We start from the raw sequence: 15,240 nt of genomic DNA, 5'->3' as shown, positions 1-15,240 counted from the left end.
GTCAGAACAAGGCCAGGGGCTGACTATGGAACAGACCATCAATTGCTCATATGCAATTTCAAGTTAAAGCTGAAGAAAACTAAAACATGAAAGATCCAAAGTACCACCTTGAGTATATCACACCAGAATTTAGAAACTATCTCCAGAACAGATTTGATGGACTGAGCACTAATGACAGAACACCAGATGAACGTGGAAGGACATCATACATGAAGACAGCAAGAAGCTATTAAAAAGAAAAAGACAAAAAAATAGATGTCAGAAGACACTCTGAAACTTGCTCTCAAATGTAGTGTAGCCAAAGCAAAAAGAAGAAACAACGAAGTAAAAGAGCTGAACAGAAAAGATTTCAAAGGGCAGCTCAAGAAGACAATGTAGGGTAGGATAATGGCATGTGCAAAGACCTGCAGTTAGAAAACCAAAAGGGATGAACACACTTGGCATTTCTCAAGCTGAAAAAAACTTAAGAAAAAATTCAAGCCTTGAGTCGCAATACTGAAGGATTCTATTGGCACAATGCTGAATGACACAAGAAGCATCAAAAGAAGATGGAAGGAATACATGGAGTCACTGTACCAAAAAGAAATGGTCGACATTCAACCATTTCAGGAGGCAGCATATGATCAAGAACCGATGGTACTGAAGGAAGAAGTCCAAGCTGGACTGAAGGCACTGGTGAAAAATGAGCCTCCAGGAACTGATGGAATATCAGTTGAAATGTTTCAATAAACAGATGTAGCACTGGAGGTGTTCACTCGTCTATGCCAAGAAATATGGAAGGCAGCTTTCTAGTCAACTGGCTTGGATTTTACTTGGATTCACAGTCAGCACCCATGGAAACAGCAGTCAAGACATCAAAGGACACATTGCATTGGGCAAATATGCTGCCAAAGACCTCTATAAAGTGTTAAAAAGCAGAGATAGCACCTTAAGGACTAAGGACCATGGTATTTTCAATTGCTTCATGTGCATGTGAAAGCTGGACAATGAATAAGGAAGACCGAAGAAGAAATGATGCATTTGAATCACAGTGTTGGTAAAGAATATTTAATATACCATCGACTTCCAGAAGAAAACAAATCTGGCTTGGAAGTACAGCCAGAATGTTCCTTAAAAGCGAGGATGGCGAGACTTCTCATTTACTTTTGACATGTTATCAGGAGGGATCAGTCCCTGGAGAAGGACATTATGCTTGGTAAAGTAGAGGGTCAGCAAAAAAGAGGAAGACCCTCAACAAGATGGACTGACACAGTGGCTGCAAGGATGGGTTCAAGCACAGCAACTTTTGTGAGGATGGTGCAGGACCAGGCAGTATTTCATTCTGTTATATACGGGGTTGCTATGAGTTGGATGACTTGATGGTACCTAAGAAGAACAACTTGGCACTGGCACAATTTAATTGGTTAGTGTCTCATTCCAGGTTCCTATAAAGTAGCTCATGAAATGATTGGGAAATTTTCTATTATATTCTTAATAAAAATGTAACTTAACATTGTTAAGCATGGGTGATGAAAATATTTTGGAATGAGATAGAGATGATTGTTGCAAAACACTGTGAATGTACTAAATACAGTGAACAGTACACTTGAAAACATTTAATTTTGTTACATGAATTTTACCTCAAAAAATTAAGCATCGGAGCAGAAAATACTTTAAAAAACTACAGGTATGAAGAAAACATTTAAACATTTAAGTGTCATCAGTTCCTGCTTAATCTAATCCAAATTTCCTCTTGATTAAAATTTGTTCTTTTAATGTACCCTAAAAGAATCCCCATTCAGACCCCATTTCAAAGCTCTAGCTTTTGAGGTTTTAACACCTTTGATTAACCGAGAACAGATTTTTATTTACGAAGGTAGGGAGTGAAGTCAAGTGAATTCTTATTTTCTGGTGTTTTCCTAAAAGACTCTGGTTTTTGGTTGTCACTAGGTGATGGGTATGCCCCTACCCATTTGACTCAACATATAGCCCATTAATCTGCCCACCTAACAATAAAGCCCTGTGAAGAAAAAGATGGTTCGGGAACTGTTTTGTTTGAAATCAGTACATTTTCACCAATGCTAATTTCAAAATTAAATAATTACATCTGTTTTTTAGCAGTTAAGTGCTCTTAAAACATGATCAGCATGTCTAATGATTTTACAGGGTCTCAAGGACATCTTTGAGATGAGCCTTTTACCTCTAACTTTCAATGAGTTTAGGCCACTTGTTCTACTGAAAAGTATTATTTCTGAAGCTCCAGGCCATGTACTCATAAGACTTTACTGACCCCTGGGATTCATCCCTGTAGGTTTAGCCACAGAAAACGTTCATCATACAGTAATAGAAAAAAAATACAGCTTCTATTTATTGAGGTACACCTACTGTGTAGGTCCCTAGGTGGCACAGATGGTTTGTGCTCAACTGCTAACCTAAAAGTTGGCAGTTCGAACCCACCCAGCAGTACCTTGAAAAAAATGCCTGATGATCTGCTTGCATCAAGATTAAAGCCAAGAAAACCCTATCAGCCATGAAGAGAAATGCAGTTCTCAATGATGAATCTGCAAAGCATCTTATGACATGGATGAATCTGGAGGGTATTATGCTGAATAAAATAAGTCAATCACAAACGGACAAATATCATATGAGACCATTACTGTAAAAACTCATGAAAAGGTTGACACATAAAGAAATAATCTTTGATGGTTACAAGGGAGGGGAGGGGTGGGGAGGTGAAAACACTAAATAAGACAATAGACAAGTGGTAACTTTGGCGAAGGTTAAGACAGTACACAATACTGGAGAAGCCAGCACAACTTGTACAAGGCAAGGTCATGGAAGCTCCGCAGATATATCTAAACTCCCTGAGGGACTGAATTGCTGAGTTGAGGGCTATGGGAACCATGGTCTTGAGGAACATCTAGCTCAACTGACATAACATAGCTTATAAAGAAAATGTTCTACGTTCTACTTTGGTAAGTAGTGTCTGGGGTCTTAAAAGCCTGTGAGAGATCATCTAAGATACCCCACCGGTCTCACCACTTCAGGAATGAAGAATGAAGGAAACTGAAGACACAAGGCAAAGATTAGTCCAAAGGACTAATGGACCACAACTACCACGGCCTCCACCAGACTGAGTCTAGTACAACTAGATGGTGCCTGGCTACACTGACTGCTCTGACAGGGATCACAATTGAGGGTCCCAGACAGAGCTGGAGAAAAATGTAGGACAAAATTCTAACTCAAAAAAAAGACCAGACTTAACTGGCCTGACAGAGACTAGAGAAACCCTGAGAATATGGCCCCCAGACACCCTTTTAAGCTCAGTAATGAAGTCACTCCTGAGGTTCACCCTTCAGCCAAAGATTAGACAGGCCCACAAAACAAAATGAGACTAAAGGGGCACACCAGCCCAGGGGCAAGGACAAGAAGGCGGTGGAGAGGGGGGTGGACAGGAAAACTGGTAATAGGGAACCAATGTTGAGAAGGGAGAAAGTCGACATGTGGGGTTAGGAACCAATGTCACAAAACAATATGTATACTAACTGCTTAATGAGAAGCTAGTTTGTTCTGTAAACCTTCATCTCAAGTACAATAATAAAAAAAAGAGAAACAGTTCTAATAAATACTACAACGTGTATGAATGTTGAAAACATGCAAAATGAAATGTCAGACATAAAAGAACAAATATTGTATGATTCCACTTAGATGAAATATCTAGAATAGGCAAGTGCATAGAGACAGAGCAGAGTAGTGGTTACCAGGGGCTGGGGGGAGGCAGGGAATGGAGAGTTATTGTGCAATGAGCAGAGTTGCTGGTTAGCGTGACGAAAAGGTTTTTGAAATACTCGTGATGGTTATACAACATCGTGAATATAACTAATGTCACTGAACTGTACACTTAAAATTGGTTAAAATGGCAAATTTTTTATATTGTATATACTAAAATATATAGAGAGATGCTACTTATGTATATATGTATACACAAATGAAGATACACAAGTATGCATGTGTATATATTAACAACTTCAGTCTGGAGCCAAATTTTTGGTATGTACCTACTATATAGCAGAGAAACTAAAAACACTTTAGTATGCCTGGAGGATAAAGTAGAAACGATGAGATGAATTTATCATGAGAAGAATCAAGTGCAATCATTTCATAAACACACTAACACTGGAGGGCAGACGACGAGGCCGAGCAGGCAGGAGCCAGATCGTGAACGGCATTGATGCGAAGCCAAGGAAGGAGAGTCTCACCATTTTCCACAGTCGAGAAAATGTCTTTCAAAGTTGGAAAATAGCTGCTTTGTTTAGTTTTCAGGATTTTAACCATTTTGAGGACGATAGGAGTCTGGAGCTAAATTGAAAAAAAAAAAAAGTTACTACAAACTGGATTAATTGCTAAATAAAAGCATTCTGTAATAAAATATTTAAATTATATTCCACTCATGCATAATACACACAGTATTTAACACTCAAAGGCATATCTGGTTTCAAGTTGAAAATTAAAAATTTTTTTTTCCTTAAGCTTGCATTTTATTTTGCATTTATAGTCTTCCTACTTTTTCAAGAAAATCATTGTCAGTTTATATATTAATATATATGGAAAATATTAACTTTTCACATAAAAATGTCTGCTCTGTTTCAGAAAATCCCTAAGAGACATATGATCGAATGTCTTAGTTTTTAGGACCTTAAATTAAGTAACTTGCATGGCAAGACCCTGCATAAGATGCAAAGTTAGCTTTTTCAAAGCTTCATCTCTCCACTAGACAAGACCTCACTCCTTCCCAAGTCAATTAAATCAACTAGATTAATTACATCTTATAATCTTTAGTGTTTCCCAGGGCAGCCACTCCTTTTCCAATGTCGCAAAGGGTTTCCAGTTATCTCAAATACTGTCAAAACATTCTCAAAAAGACAAAACCACTTTTAACCTCCATTAATGTTAAAAGTATATACCAGACAGCACTTTGGGGGTAAGAAAAGAGAGACTATTCAGTCAAACAAAGACAGCGTGTTAAATCTTTAAAATGATTGGAAATCACTGCTCTGGAGACCAAATTCCACACTTGACTTTACTAATTCAATTTAGAAGCAATTTCTAGGGCTACTTACTTACTTGAGGGAGCCCTGGTGGTACAGTGGTTAAAGCACTTAGCTGCTAACGAAAAGGTAGGCTGTTGGAACCCACCACCTGCTCTGCAGAAGAAAGATGTGGCAGCCTACTTCCGTAAAGATTTGCAGTTTTGGAAACCCTATGGGGGCAGTTCTACTCTGTTCTATAGGGTCGCTACGAGTCGGAATTGACTTGACAGCAGTGGTTTGGTCTTGGTTTTTTCTACTTACTTGATCATAAATGCATAATAGATTCTCTCTCCTCATCTTCCAGAAATCTAGCTCAATTTGAGGATTCAAGTGAAGACCGTTCAGCAAAGGCTGTACTGAATCTTTCTCTACAGTTTCTTGAATTTGGTGTGACCATTTAATAACCACAGATTCAATTGCATGGAGCATTATCCTTTCATTCGCCTCTAGCCTACAAACATTGAAATAATAGTTCAAAGATTAATAATTTGATCCAAATAAAGATAGGACTTGAATTTGAATAAATAGTTTTCTAAGTATAAGCACCCAGTGCGGTCGAGTCGATTCCGACTCATTGCGACCCTACAGGCCAGAGTAGGACTGCCCCATAGAGTTTCCAAGGAGCACCTGGCGGATTTGAACTGCCAACCCTTTCTCTAAAATCAGATATCCATTATTTTTATGACCTGGATTTGAGTTGTGACCATATGGTATTGTCATTTACATGTCTTTAACATTAAAAAACATTGTTAATGAATTATCGCATCCTCAAAACCATCTTACTAATGGAATATCATTGTTGACATCATAGCAATGATTACACTTTGTTTTTTAAAAGCCTACTTTGAAAGAAATACAATACTTCTTCACATTATTTTAAAAACACAATGAGTTATACCAAGTCTATATTCTACTAACAGTTTGCTAGGGGTGTGATATTAAATAGGTATGCTGGCTCTCCATTTTAACCAAATCTGGAGTCCCTAGGTGACCCAAATACTTAAGCACTCCACTAGTAAACAAAAGGCTGGTGGTTCCACCCAGAGGTACCTCAGAAGAAAGGCCTAGAGATCTGCTTCCGAAAGGTCACAGCCTTGAAAACCCTATGGAATGTAATTCTACTCTGCACACTGGGTCACCAAGAGTCAGCACTGATTCAATGGCAACTGCCTTAAGTAAGATTTATATATCATATTGTTACCTACTTGGTCTCTGAATGATGCTGATCCAGGTCAATCTTTCTTACAATAGTGGGAATTGGTAGAAGAGTTCTTCCTGACATCTTACCCCTAAAAATATGCATTTTATATTTCATGACCTCTATGTGACATTCCAAATCTTGTGAAATAAAACAGGACCAGGATTTATGGTTGCTCTTATTAGAAAGAATTGGCACTAAAATCTAGAGAAAGAGAAACATTGTACACAGGAGTTAAATTAATTTACAGTCAATGTGCCCTTCAAAGATTTGCTTGTCATACAAATTCAGCAACGAAACCGCTCAATTTCATAAAGATCCTCCTATGATACCATACCTACAAAGAGAGGGCAAAGTCAGTGAACCATTTAGACTTAGACAAATTCTTGTGAAGTAGACATTTGTGGAGGGTCCCTGTGACATGAATGCTGCATGAAGTAAGAAAACTCAAGTCAAGTAAACTGTTTTTTAATGCAAATTGAACATACTGGCAGGTATATTAATGAAAAAAATCTCTTTGAATCACATGGAAGCTAGGAGTAAATTAATCTTCTCGAGCCCTAGGTGGCATCCAAGTGGACTAATGTTTGGGTAGTGAGAAAGATGTTTACTTTACCACATGGACCTTTTTCAGAATTCCTTCTACCTTTAAATTGAGAACACCAATGAAATGATGTATGTAAAAACCCTTAGAAATTATTTTTTTCTATTCCTGGAACCTCACATATATTAGATAAAAAAAAAAGTATGCTGAATAAACAAAATTATTCACTTCTGGCTTTTCAGCATCCTTCTAATCCTCTTCCAACATCAAGTAATTTTAATCATTTTTTCATTATCCTAATATAATCTATCCAGTTTATTAGCATTATATCAAAATTTTGATTAACTAACATGCTCAGAAGATAGCTATTCAAAAAATTTATGCTGATAATACAATCTAGTTAATTAAAAATAAACCTGAAAGTTTATTTTTGTTTCCTACTGGTGTTGAAACAAGTCTCTCCAAATTGTTTTTATGGACTGAATTGTTTTGCCCCAAAATGTGTTAGAATACTAACAGCTACACCTGTGGAAGAACCCTGGTGGTAGCAGTGGTTAACAGATGGGACTGCTAACCAAAAGGTCAGTGGTTTGCATCCACTAGCCACTCCTTGGAAACCCTATGGAGCAGTTCTACCCTGTCCTATAGGGTCACTATGAGTCAGGATTGACTCAATGGTTTTAACAGGTTTTATACCTGCGGACGTAATGTAATTACCTTCCATAATACAAGTGAATATTATGTTAATTAGGCCATACCAGTATAGGATATGCCTAAACCTAACCGCTTCTGAGTTATACAAATGTTCTTTAGACAGAGAGACAAGCACATATTGGAGAAGACAGATGCCATGAGAGGATCATCAAGAACTAAGGAAAGCTACCAACAAGGAAGGAATCAACACAGCCGAGACCCTCATCTGGACTTTTAGCCTCCAGAACTGTAAGAAAATAAATTTCTGTTCTTTAAAGCCACCCACTTGTGATATTTTTGTTAAAGCAGCACTAGTAAACTATGATAATTGTACTATTACATTTTCCTGCTTAGCACCCACCACATGTAAAGCTAGGAATATAGAGATGAATAAGAAATAGCTCCTGCCCTCGATAAGCTCAGTGGGTTAGGACCCAGAAACCATGACCCTCGTTATAAGAACTGCCCTGAGTAGAAGAATGTTCAGGAGGTAATGGGTTCTGCTTCAGACTTATACTGTCTACTATTCTGTGATCCAGCCAACTTTGTCTTAAAATTAAACGTGTGCCATAAATCATAGCTAAAGCTGCTGTGAAATTCTGAACCACATGTTTAAGAAAGCAATTAGCCAAGCAAACAGCTAGAGTATCAAATATAATTCGTAACAAATACACCTGGGATGTACTTAATTACTCCACATTCTGTTATCAAAAAACTATACACCAAGTAGTAATTCAATTAATTTGGAGTTTTGAGTGTTCTTCTAAATCAGCAATTTTTCGTTTCATTTTTATGATTTGTAAGAAAAATGACAAATTTTCACTGAATTTAGATGCGTTTACCGAGGAGCTAAACAACTACAGATAAAAAGAGTTGCAGTGCCTTTGCTGTGTACCTCTTTACTTCTGTTCTTCATTTTCTCCTTGTTTAAACTGGTTGGTTTCTCTTTATAAGGGTTCTTGAATCAGCAGAAAGGGTACACATGACTACTACCTGGGAAACACTTTCAAAATACAGGGATCTGGTGGTGCAGTGGTAAAGAGCTCGGCTGCTAACCAAAAAGTCAGCAGCTTGAATCCACCAGCCACTCCTATGGGGCAGTTCTACTCTGTCCTATAGGGTCACTGTGAGTTGTAATCAACTCAACAGCAACAGGTTTGGTTGGGCCCCTCCCAGACCTCTTAAATTGGAATCTCCAAAGAGGAAGCCCAGACACTCAGAACAACAAAATACTACTTCCATTTTGTCCTGGTAAACATTCAGTTATTAAGGCTGACACAACATTTACTGAGATAAGCACACATCGTTTATATGCTTTGCTAAGTATCTTTATACAATGCAATATAGTTATAAACAATAACATATGGGGACACATAATGACGTTCGGGGAAGATCAGGAGTTCAATTTTGGACCCATTAGGTTTGATGCCTATTATATATTTAGTAGAGGTGTGGATCATAACAAATTATGGATAACACTGAGAAGAATGGGAATTCCAGAACACTTAATTGTGCTCATGAGGAACCTTTACATAGATCAAGAGACAGTTGTTCGGACAGAACAAGGGGATACTGATTGGTTTAAAGTCAGGAAAGGTGTGTGTAGGGTTGTACTCTTTCACCATACCTATTCAACCTGTATGCTGAGCAACTAATACAAGAAGCTGGACTATACGAAGAAGAAAGGGGCATCAGGATTGGTGGAAGACTCATTAACAACCTGCGTTATGCAGATGACACAACCTTGCTTGCTGAAAGTGAAAAGGACTTGAAGCACTTACTAATGAAGATCAAAGGTCACAGCCTTCAGTATGGATTGCACCTCAACATAAAGAAAACAAAAATCTTCACAACTGGACCAATGAACAACATCATGATAAACAGAGAAAAGACTGAAGTTGTCAAGGATTTCATTTTACTTGGATCCACAATCAACAGCCATGGAGGCAGCAGTCAAGAAATCAAATGACGCATTGCATTGGGCAAATCTGCTGCAAAGGACCTCTTCGAAGTGTGGAAGAGCAAAGATGTCACCCTGAAGAATAAGGTGCGCCTGACCCAAGCCATGGTATTTTCAATCGCATCATATGCATGTGAAAGCTGGACAATGAATAAGGAAGACCGAAGAATTGACGCCTTTGAATCGTGGTGCTGGCGAAGAATACTGAATATACCATGGACTGCCAAAAGAATGAACAACTCTGCCTTAGAAGAAGTATAACCAGAATGCTCCTTAGAGGCAAGGATGGCGAGACTGCGTCTTACATACTTTGGATACGTTGTCAGGAGATCAGTCCCTGGAGAAGGACATCATGCTTGGCAGAGTACAGGGTCAGAGGAAAAGAGGAAGACCCGCAACGAGGTAGATTGACACAGTGGCTGCAACAGTGAGCTCGAGCATGACAATGGTTGTAAGGATGGCGCAGGGCGGGGCAGTGTTTCGTTCTGTTGTGTATACGGTCACTATGAGTTGGAACTGACTCGACGGCACCTAACGACAACAGAGGGGTCAGGAGGGCAGGGGGATGCCTGAGCTTTGGATTTAGGAGAAAGGGCTCTGCTGGCGAGTGAAGTTTAGGAGTCCCCAGCATATCATCATCAACCACCGTTAATCAGACTATATCTGAGTCAAACTCCCAAGACTATACAATGCTGAATACTGATTGAGAGTATAACAGGTCTCTAAAACGGCTTACTTCACAAGGGGAAAGGAGAATCAAGATCAGCAGCCCAAGGCTGATTCCCATGAGGCAGGTCAGGCTCATCTCCTCTCTGTGCCATCTTTATTAAGTCTGACACCAACCATCCCTCCCACAGGACTCTCTACTGAGTTTGATAATTTATTGCAATGGCCACAAAGAACTCACAGACCATACTCACAATTACAGGGTTTATTAGGGAAGTAACAGTTACAGTTAGGGCTCAGGAACACCCAGGATACAGTTCTTCCATCAGGATAGCCTCTCCCCAGCTGTGCTTGGAGGCACGCCTCTCTCTGGCCCTCTGTCTCTGCCCAGAGGCACTCAGCTTTCTCTCTCCATGGGCCAGGAAGGCTACCACGCTGTCTCCTGTTGCCGAGTGTCTCCTGCTGGTCTCGCCTTCCTTGGTGGTGGTGGGCTCCTCCTCTCTGCTCTGGAATTGGCTCTCTTTTAAGGCAAAACTGACCAATTCCCTTGGCAGGCCACAATTACCCTATCACACCATCACCTGGGTAGGGGGTTACAAGACCATGGCTAGAAACGCCACACACAAAAGCAATTAAAGCACTGCAAGGTCATTTAAATGAGAAAAAAAAATGAAGTCACAAATAACTTCCTCCCCTCCTTCAGTTCAAACACTTGGTCTATTCCCTTCCTCACTCTATCCCACTTAAAGATCATAACACTGGAAACTGTCCTCAATACTTCCTAAGCCAATTACTCCCTCAATAACATGGTCCCTTCTGTTCTCCAACTGAGTCAGGAATTTACCAATCCTTGCCTTCAGTGTTTTTTTCCTTCTAACAAACCTCCAGGAAAGTTAGATGTTGATTAGCTTGGAATGCAAGTCATAAAGGACCACAAACATTCCATTTACCATCAAAACTGTCAAATTAAGCTGTCCCTGATTAAAAAAAAAAAAAAAACTTTCATAGAACACGCATCACCACTACTGTCTTCCACTAAATACATGGATTTGGATTTGGATTTGACAATTGGCTTTACTAGCAACTATTTGAATGTAAAGTTCCATGATGGCTATTTATCTTCTAATCTGCCTCTCCAGCCTTATTTCTCACCATTCTCTCATTCCCAAACTAAGTTACACTAAATTTCCCCATTTCTAAAAACGTGACCTGCACTTCCCCACCTCTGTGCTCTGTCCTTCCTGCTCCTTCTGCCCAGAATGCCCTTCCTCCATCCTACATCTAGCTATCTCCTGCTTATCCTTGAAGAAGGGCCAAGTAATTTAGCATCCAAACGGAAATGCTTTGAAAGCAAAAAGAAGCACTAGAAATTATTAACAGATGTTAAGTGATCTACAGAAAAAAGACACCTGTTGCTGTTGAATCAATTCTGTCTCACAACAACCCTACAGGACAGAGTAGAACTGCCCCATAGGGTTTCCAAGGAGGAGCTGGTGGATTTGAACTGCCCAAGACTTACGAATGTCCTATTTAAGGCTCCCCTTCCTCCCTGACACCCTCTATATGGGGAGATGCTCACATAGGCACCCACAGAATCTGGTAGCACCCCTATCATAGCCCTGGCTACACTGGTGGGTTAGTTGTCTGTCTCCCTGATTAGGCTGGGTCTTTCAGAAGTAGACCACCAGTCAGTACGAAAGGAAACCAGGAAACAGGATGGAAATGTAACAGTGCTAACACATTGTGGTGAATTAAACCAATGTTATGGAGCACTTCATGTATAAACTATCGAATGAGAAACTAAGAAAAAAAAAAGTATATTTCCAGGCCTTTCTTCGGAGGAGCCTCTGGGTAGATCTGAACTGCCAACCTTTCCATTAGTAGCCAAGCACTTAACTGTCATGCCACCCAGGGACTCCTTGCATGCATTCTGAGAGCAGAAACTGAGTCACTTACCTCCAGGCCCCCAGTAGATGTGCAATAAATGCTGTTTAAATGACAATTGTAGGCTTATTAGCATAAATTTTCTCAAGTGTGTTTTTCACAAAAATATCAAAAACTTAAATAGAAACAGCAGAGATCAACTTGAATCTTACAACAAAATGTTTTTTTCTCTTAAAAAAAAAAATACCTTAGAGCTCCAGTTTTTTGTCTTAGTAAGAACAGGATATCCATTGGCCTTTATTTAACCTTCACTCATTTACCAAGTATTTACTGAGCTCCTACTAGGTGTCAGGGACATGGCAAGTGTTTGGAACACATCAATGAGCAAAACAGAGAATCAGGGCTGGACTAAGGTTGGTCAAGTAAGGCACTGGCCTTGAGGATAAAATTTAAGGGGGCACCCAAACACTCACTCATCAAGATAAATAATATTTTAATGCAATTTTTCCTCAAAAATCAAAACCAATTAAAACAAACTCATGAACAAAATGTAAGAATTTTAAATAAAGACAGGATCAGCATTACTGGTTTTTCCTTTTGCCTCAGGCTCCAGTGTGATTTGGCATAGCATTGTTTCTAATTTTAGTTAAAATTTTCATTTTTTAAATTTAAATTTTTTTAAAATCTTTCATTAAAATATTATCTTCATGATGGCGGCTTTTTTTTTTTTTTTTGCACACTTTAAATTTTGCTCGTGAAGTGAATACCTCCCTTGCCTTGCTCTACTTCCCATCCTACAAAGATCTCTCTACTCTTCTGGAGAGAGAGGCTTCACTGAAAAGAGAGATTTCAGCAAAAGACTTGAAGGGCATGAAGGTGCTAGCTGAGTGGGTATCTGGGGAAGAGTGTTCTAGGCAGGGAAACAGCATGAGCAAAGTTCCCAGGCAAGAGTGTGCCTGACTTGTTCGAAGAACAGCAAGACAGCCATGAGTTAACAGGTGAGAGTAGTAGAAGGAGATCGGTTTAGAGAGTTGAGAACTTTCCATCCTTTAGTAAGTGTAAGACTCATCTGACCAGCTTGATTCAGTAGCTCCAGGTAGGGCCTGAGATTCTGTATTTGTAACTTGTTTCCAAGGAAGGCTGATGCTGTGATCCAGAGTGAGTAACAGAGCTCAGTCCTGACCACAGTAAGTTCTTGGCCTTTATTCTGAGTGAAATAGGCAATTCAGGGTCTGAGCAGAGAAGTGAGGCAGGAAGACCTATTAAGAAGCTAAGGCAGTAACTCAGGGGAGAGGTAATGGTGAAAACCAACAAAAACAAAAAACAACAGCTGTTGGTAAGGTTGCTGGAAAAAACAGAAGCCCATCCATTGCTGGTGGGAATGTAAAACGGTACAGCCACTATGGACAACAGTATGGTAGAACCTCAAGGTTGAACACAGAACTACCATATGACCCAGTGATCCCAATCCTAGGTACATACCCAGAAGTGAAGGCAGAAACACAAACAGAAACCTGTACAGCAATGTTCATTGTAGCACTTTTCACAACTTTTAAAATGTGGAAATAACCAAAATGTCTCTCAACAGATGAAAGGATAAACAAAATGTGGTTTATTCACACAATGGAATACTACTTAGCCATAAAGAGACATGAAGTTCTGGACATGCCACAACAATGACAAACTCTGAAAAACATCATGCTGAATAAAATTAGTCAGCAGCAAAAGGACAAATATTGTATGATCTCACTTATATGAAATAAGAAAATATATAGAAAGCAAAGATTATTAGTAGTTACCATGGTGAGAGGGAGGGTAAAAGGGGGAGTTTTTGCTTAGAGGGCACTGAATTTATGCTAATGGTGGTGAAATGCTTTGGAAAAGGGTAGTGGGAAGGGATGCGCAACCTGAAGAACATAAAGTCACTGTTGCTGAATTATACATATAGAAATTGTTCAAATGCTGTGTGTTGTTATGTATATTTACACCACAATAAAATTTAAAATACTAAAACCTGTTTCAAATGTTGAAGACACAAAATTCTCCTTCTGGCATCTTGCAGAAATCAGCTAATGTGAAGGCTATTCACTGGCGGAGGGTTGAGGGGGAACCTAGGTAGGGTACAAAAGTTGGGAGGAGGAGACTTTGGCTAGCCCAAAGGCAGCAAGAAAATTCATTAAGAAGGCGGCAAAGAGACTCAGGAAGTTGAAGAAGTGTGAAAAAGGGGACTGGTAAATCATCAGTAATAAATGTTGGTGATTATTCCTACCTTAAATATTGCCTTTGGTAGGACTGCATTGATTACTGAGGTCTGATTTAGCAACTGGGCTGTCAGAAGTGACCAGGTAGACTATCTGAGTGGTTCCCAAACTTTGCTGCACAATGGAATCACCTGGGGATCTTCAGTGATTATCGATGCTTGGCTCCCACCCCGAGATGTTCTGATTTAATTGGTAGTTAGAAAGTCCCCCCAGGTGATTCGAAGGTTCAGCAAAATTTGAGACAGGGCTTCGAACCAGTTAGTTTAGGTTTGAACCCCTGCTGAGAATTTTATTTCCACCCCAAATATACTGAGTCAGAATCTACGTTTTAACAAGATTTCCAGGTGATTCTTACATATAATAAATTTTGAGAACCAATGCTCTACTAGCAGAAGAGCTGGTGGCATAGTGGTTAAGAGCTACGGCTGCTAACTAAAAGGTCAGTAGTTAGGATCCACCAGGTGCTCCTTGGAAACCATATGGGGCAGTTGTACTCTGTCCTGTAGGGTCGCTATGAGTCAGAATTGACTCAACGGCAATGGATTTGTTTTTTTGGTTTTGGTTCTACTAATGATTCTCAGAGTTAGTTCCTAACCAGTGGCATTAGCATCAAGTGGGAACTTGTTAGAATGCAAATTCTCAGCAAGGGTTCAAACCAGAAAGAACCAGTTCAAAGCCCTGGTTTGGGAACCACTGCTTTAGTTCTATGGAGCCTGATTATTTAGTACTTTGCAAAGCTGGTCGGTGAACAAGCAGCATCAATATCATCACAGAGCTTGTTAGAAAGACAGGGTCTTGGGCTCACCCCAGACCTAGCTAATCGATCTGCCGTTAGCAAAATCCCCAGGTGGTTCTTATGCACATTAAAAGTCAAGTAAAATTGGTTTAGAGAAACTTTCTCTGATTTCAGGGAAGAAAAACAGGAATTTAAAGGCAATCATTTATATCACTTTTTTCGTATTATC

The 15,240-nt window shown here is 39.5% G+C and overlaps 1 protein-coding gene across 1 annotated transcript in view; it reads right to left on the bottom strand.

Moving 5' to 3' along the window:
- The window catches only part of DNAH11 (dynein axonemal heavy chain 11), a 361,390-nt gene that overhangs the window by 343,098 nt on the left and 3,052 nt on the right, over positions 1–15,240 (bottom strand). The window contains exons 3-5 of the mRNA XM_064290057.1: positions 6,275–6,471; positions 5,331–5,520; positions 4,239–4,338 (exon numbers count right to left, since the gene is read on the bottom strand). Coding sequence (XP_064146127.1) covers positions 4,239–4,338; positions 5,331–5,520; positions 6,275–6,471 — 487 coding nt within the window. The remainder of the gene's footprint in view (positions 1–4,238; positions 4,339–5,330; positions 5,521–6,274; positions 6,472–15,240) is intronic.

The sequence above is a fragment of the Loxodonta africana genome, chromosome 8 (assembly GCF_030014295.1).
Source record: "Loxodonta africana isolate mLoxAfr1 chromosome 8, mLoxAfr1.hap2, whole genome shotgun sequence".
Classification (NCBI taxonomy): domain Eukaryota; kingdom Metazoa; phylum Chordata; class Mammalia; order Proboscidea; family Elephantidae; genus Loxodonta; species Loxodonta africana.
The sequence above is the reverse complement of the archived record's forward strand: the minus strand, read 5'-3'. Positions and strand labels throughout refer to the sequence as shown.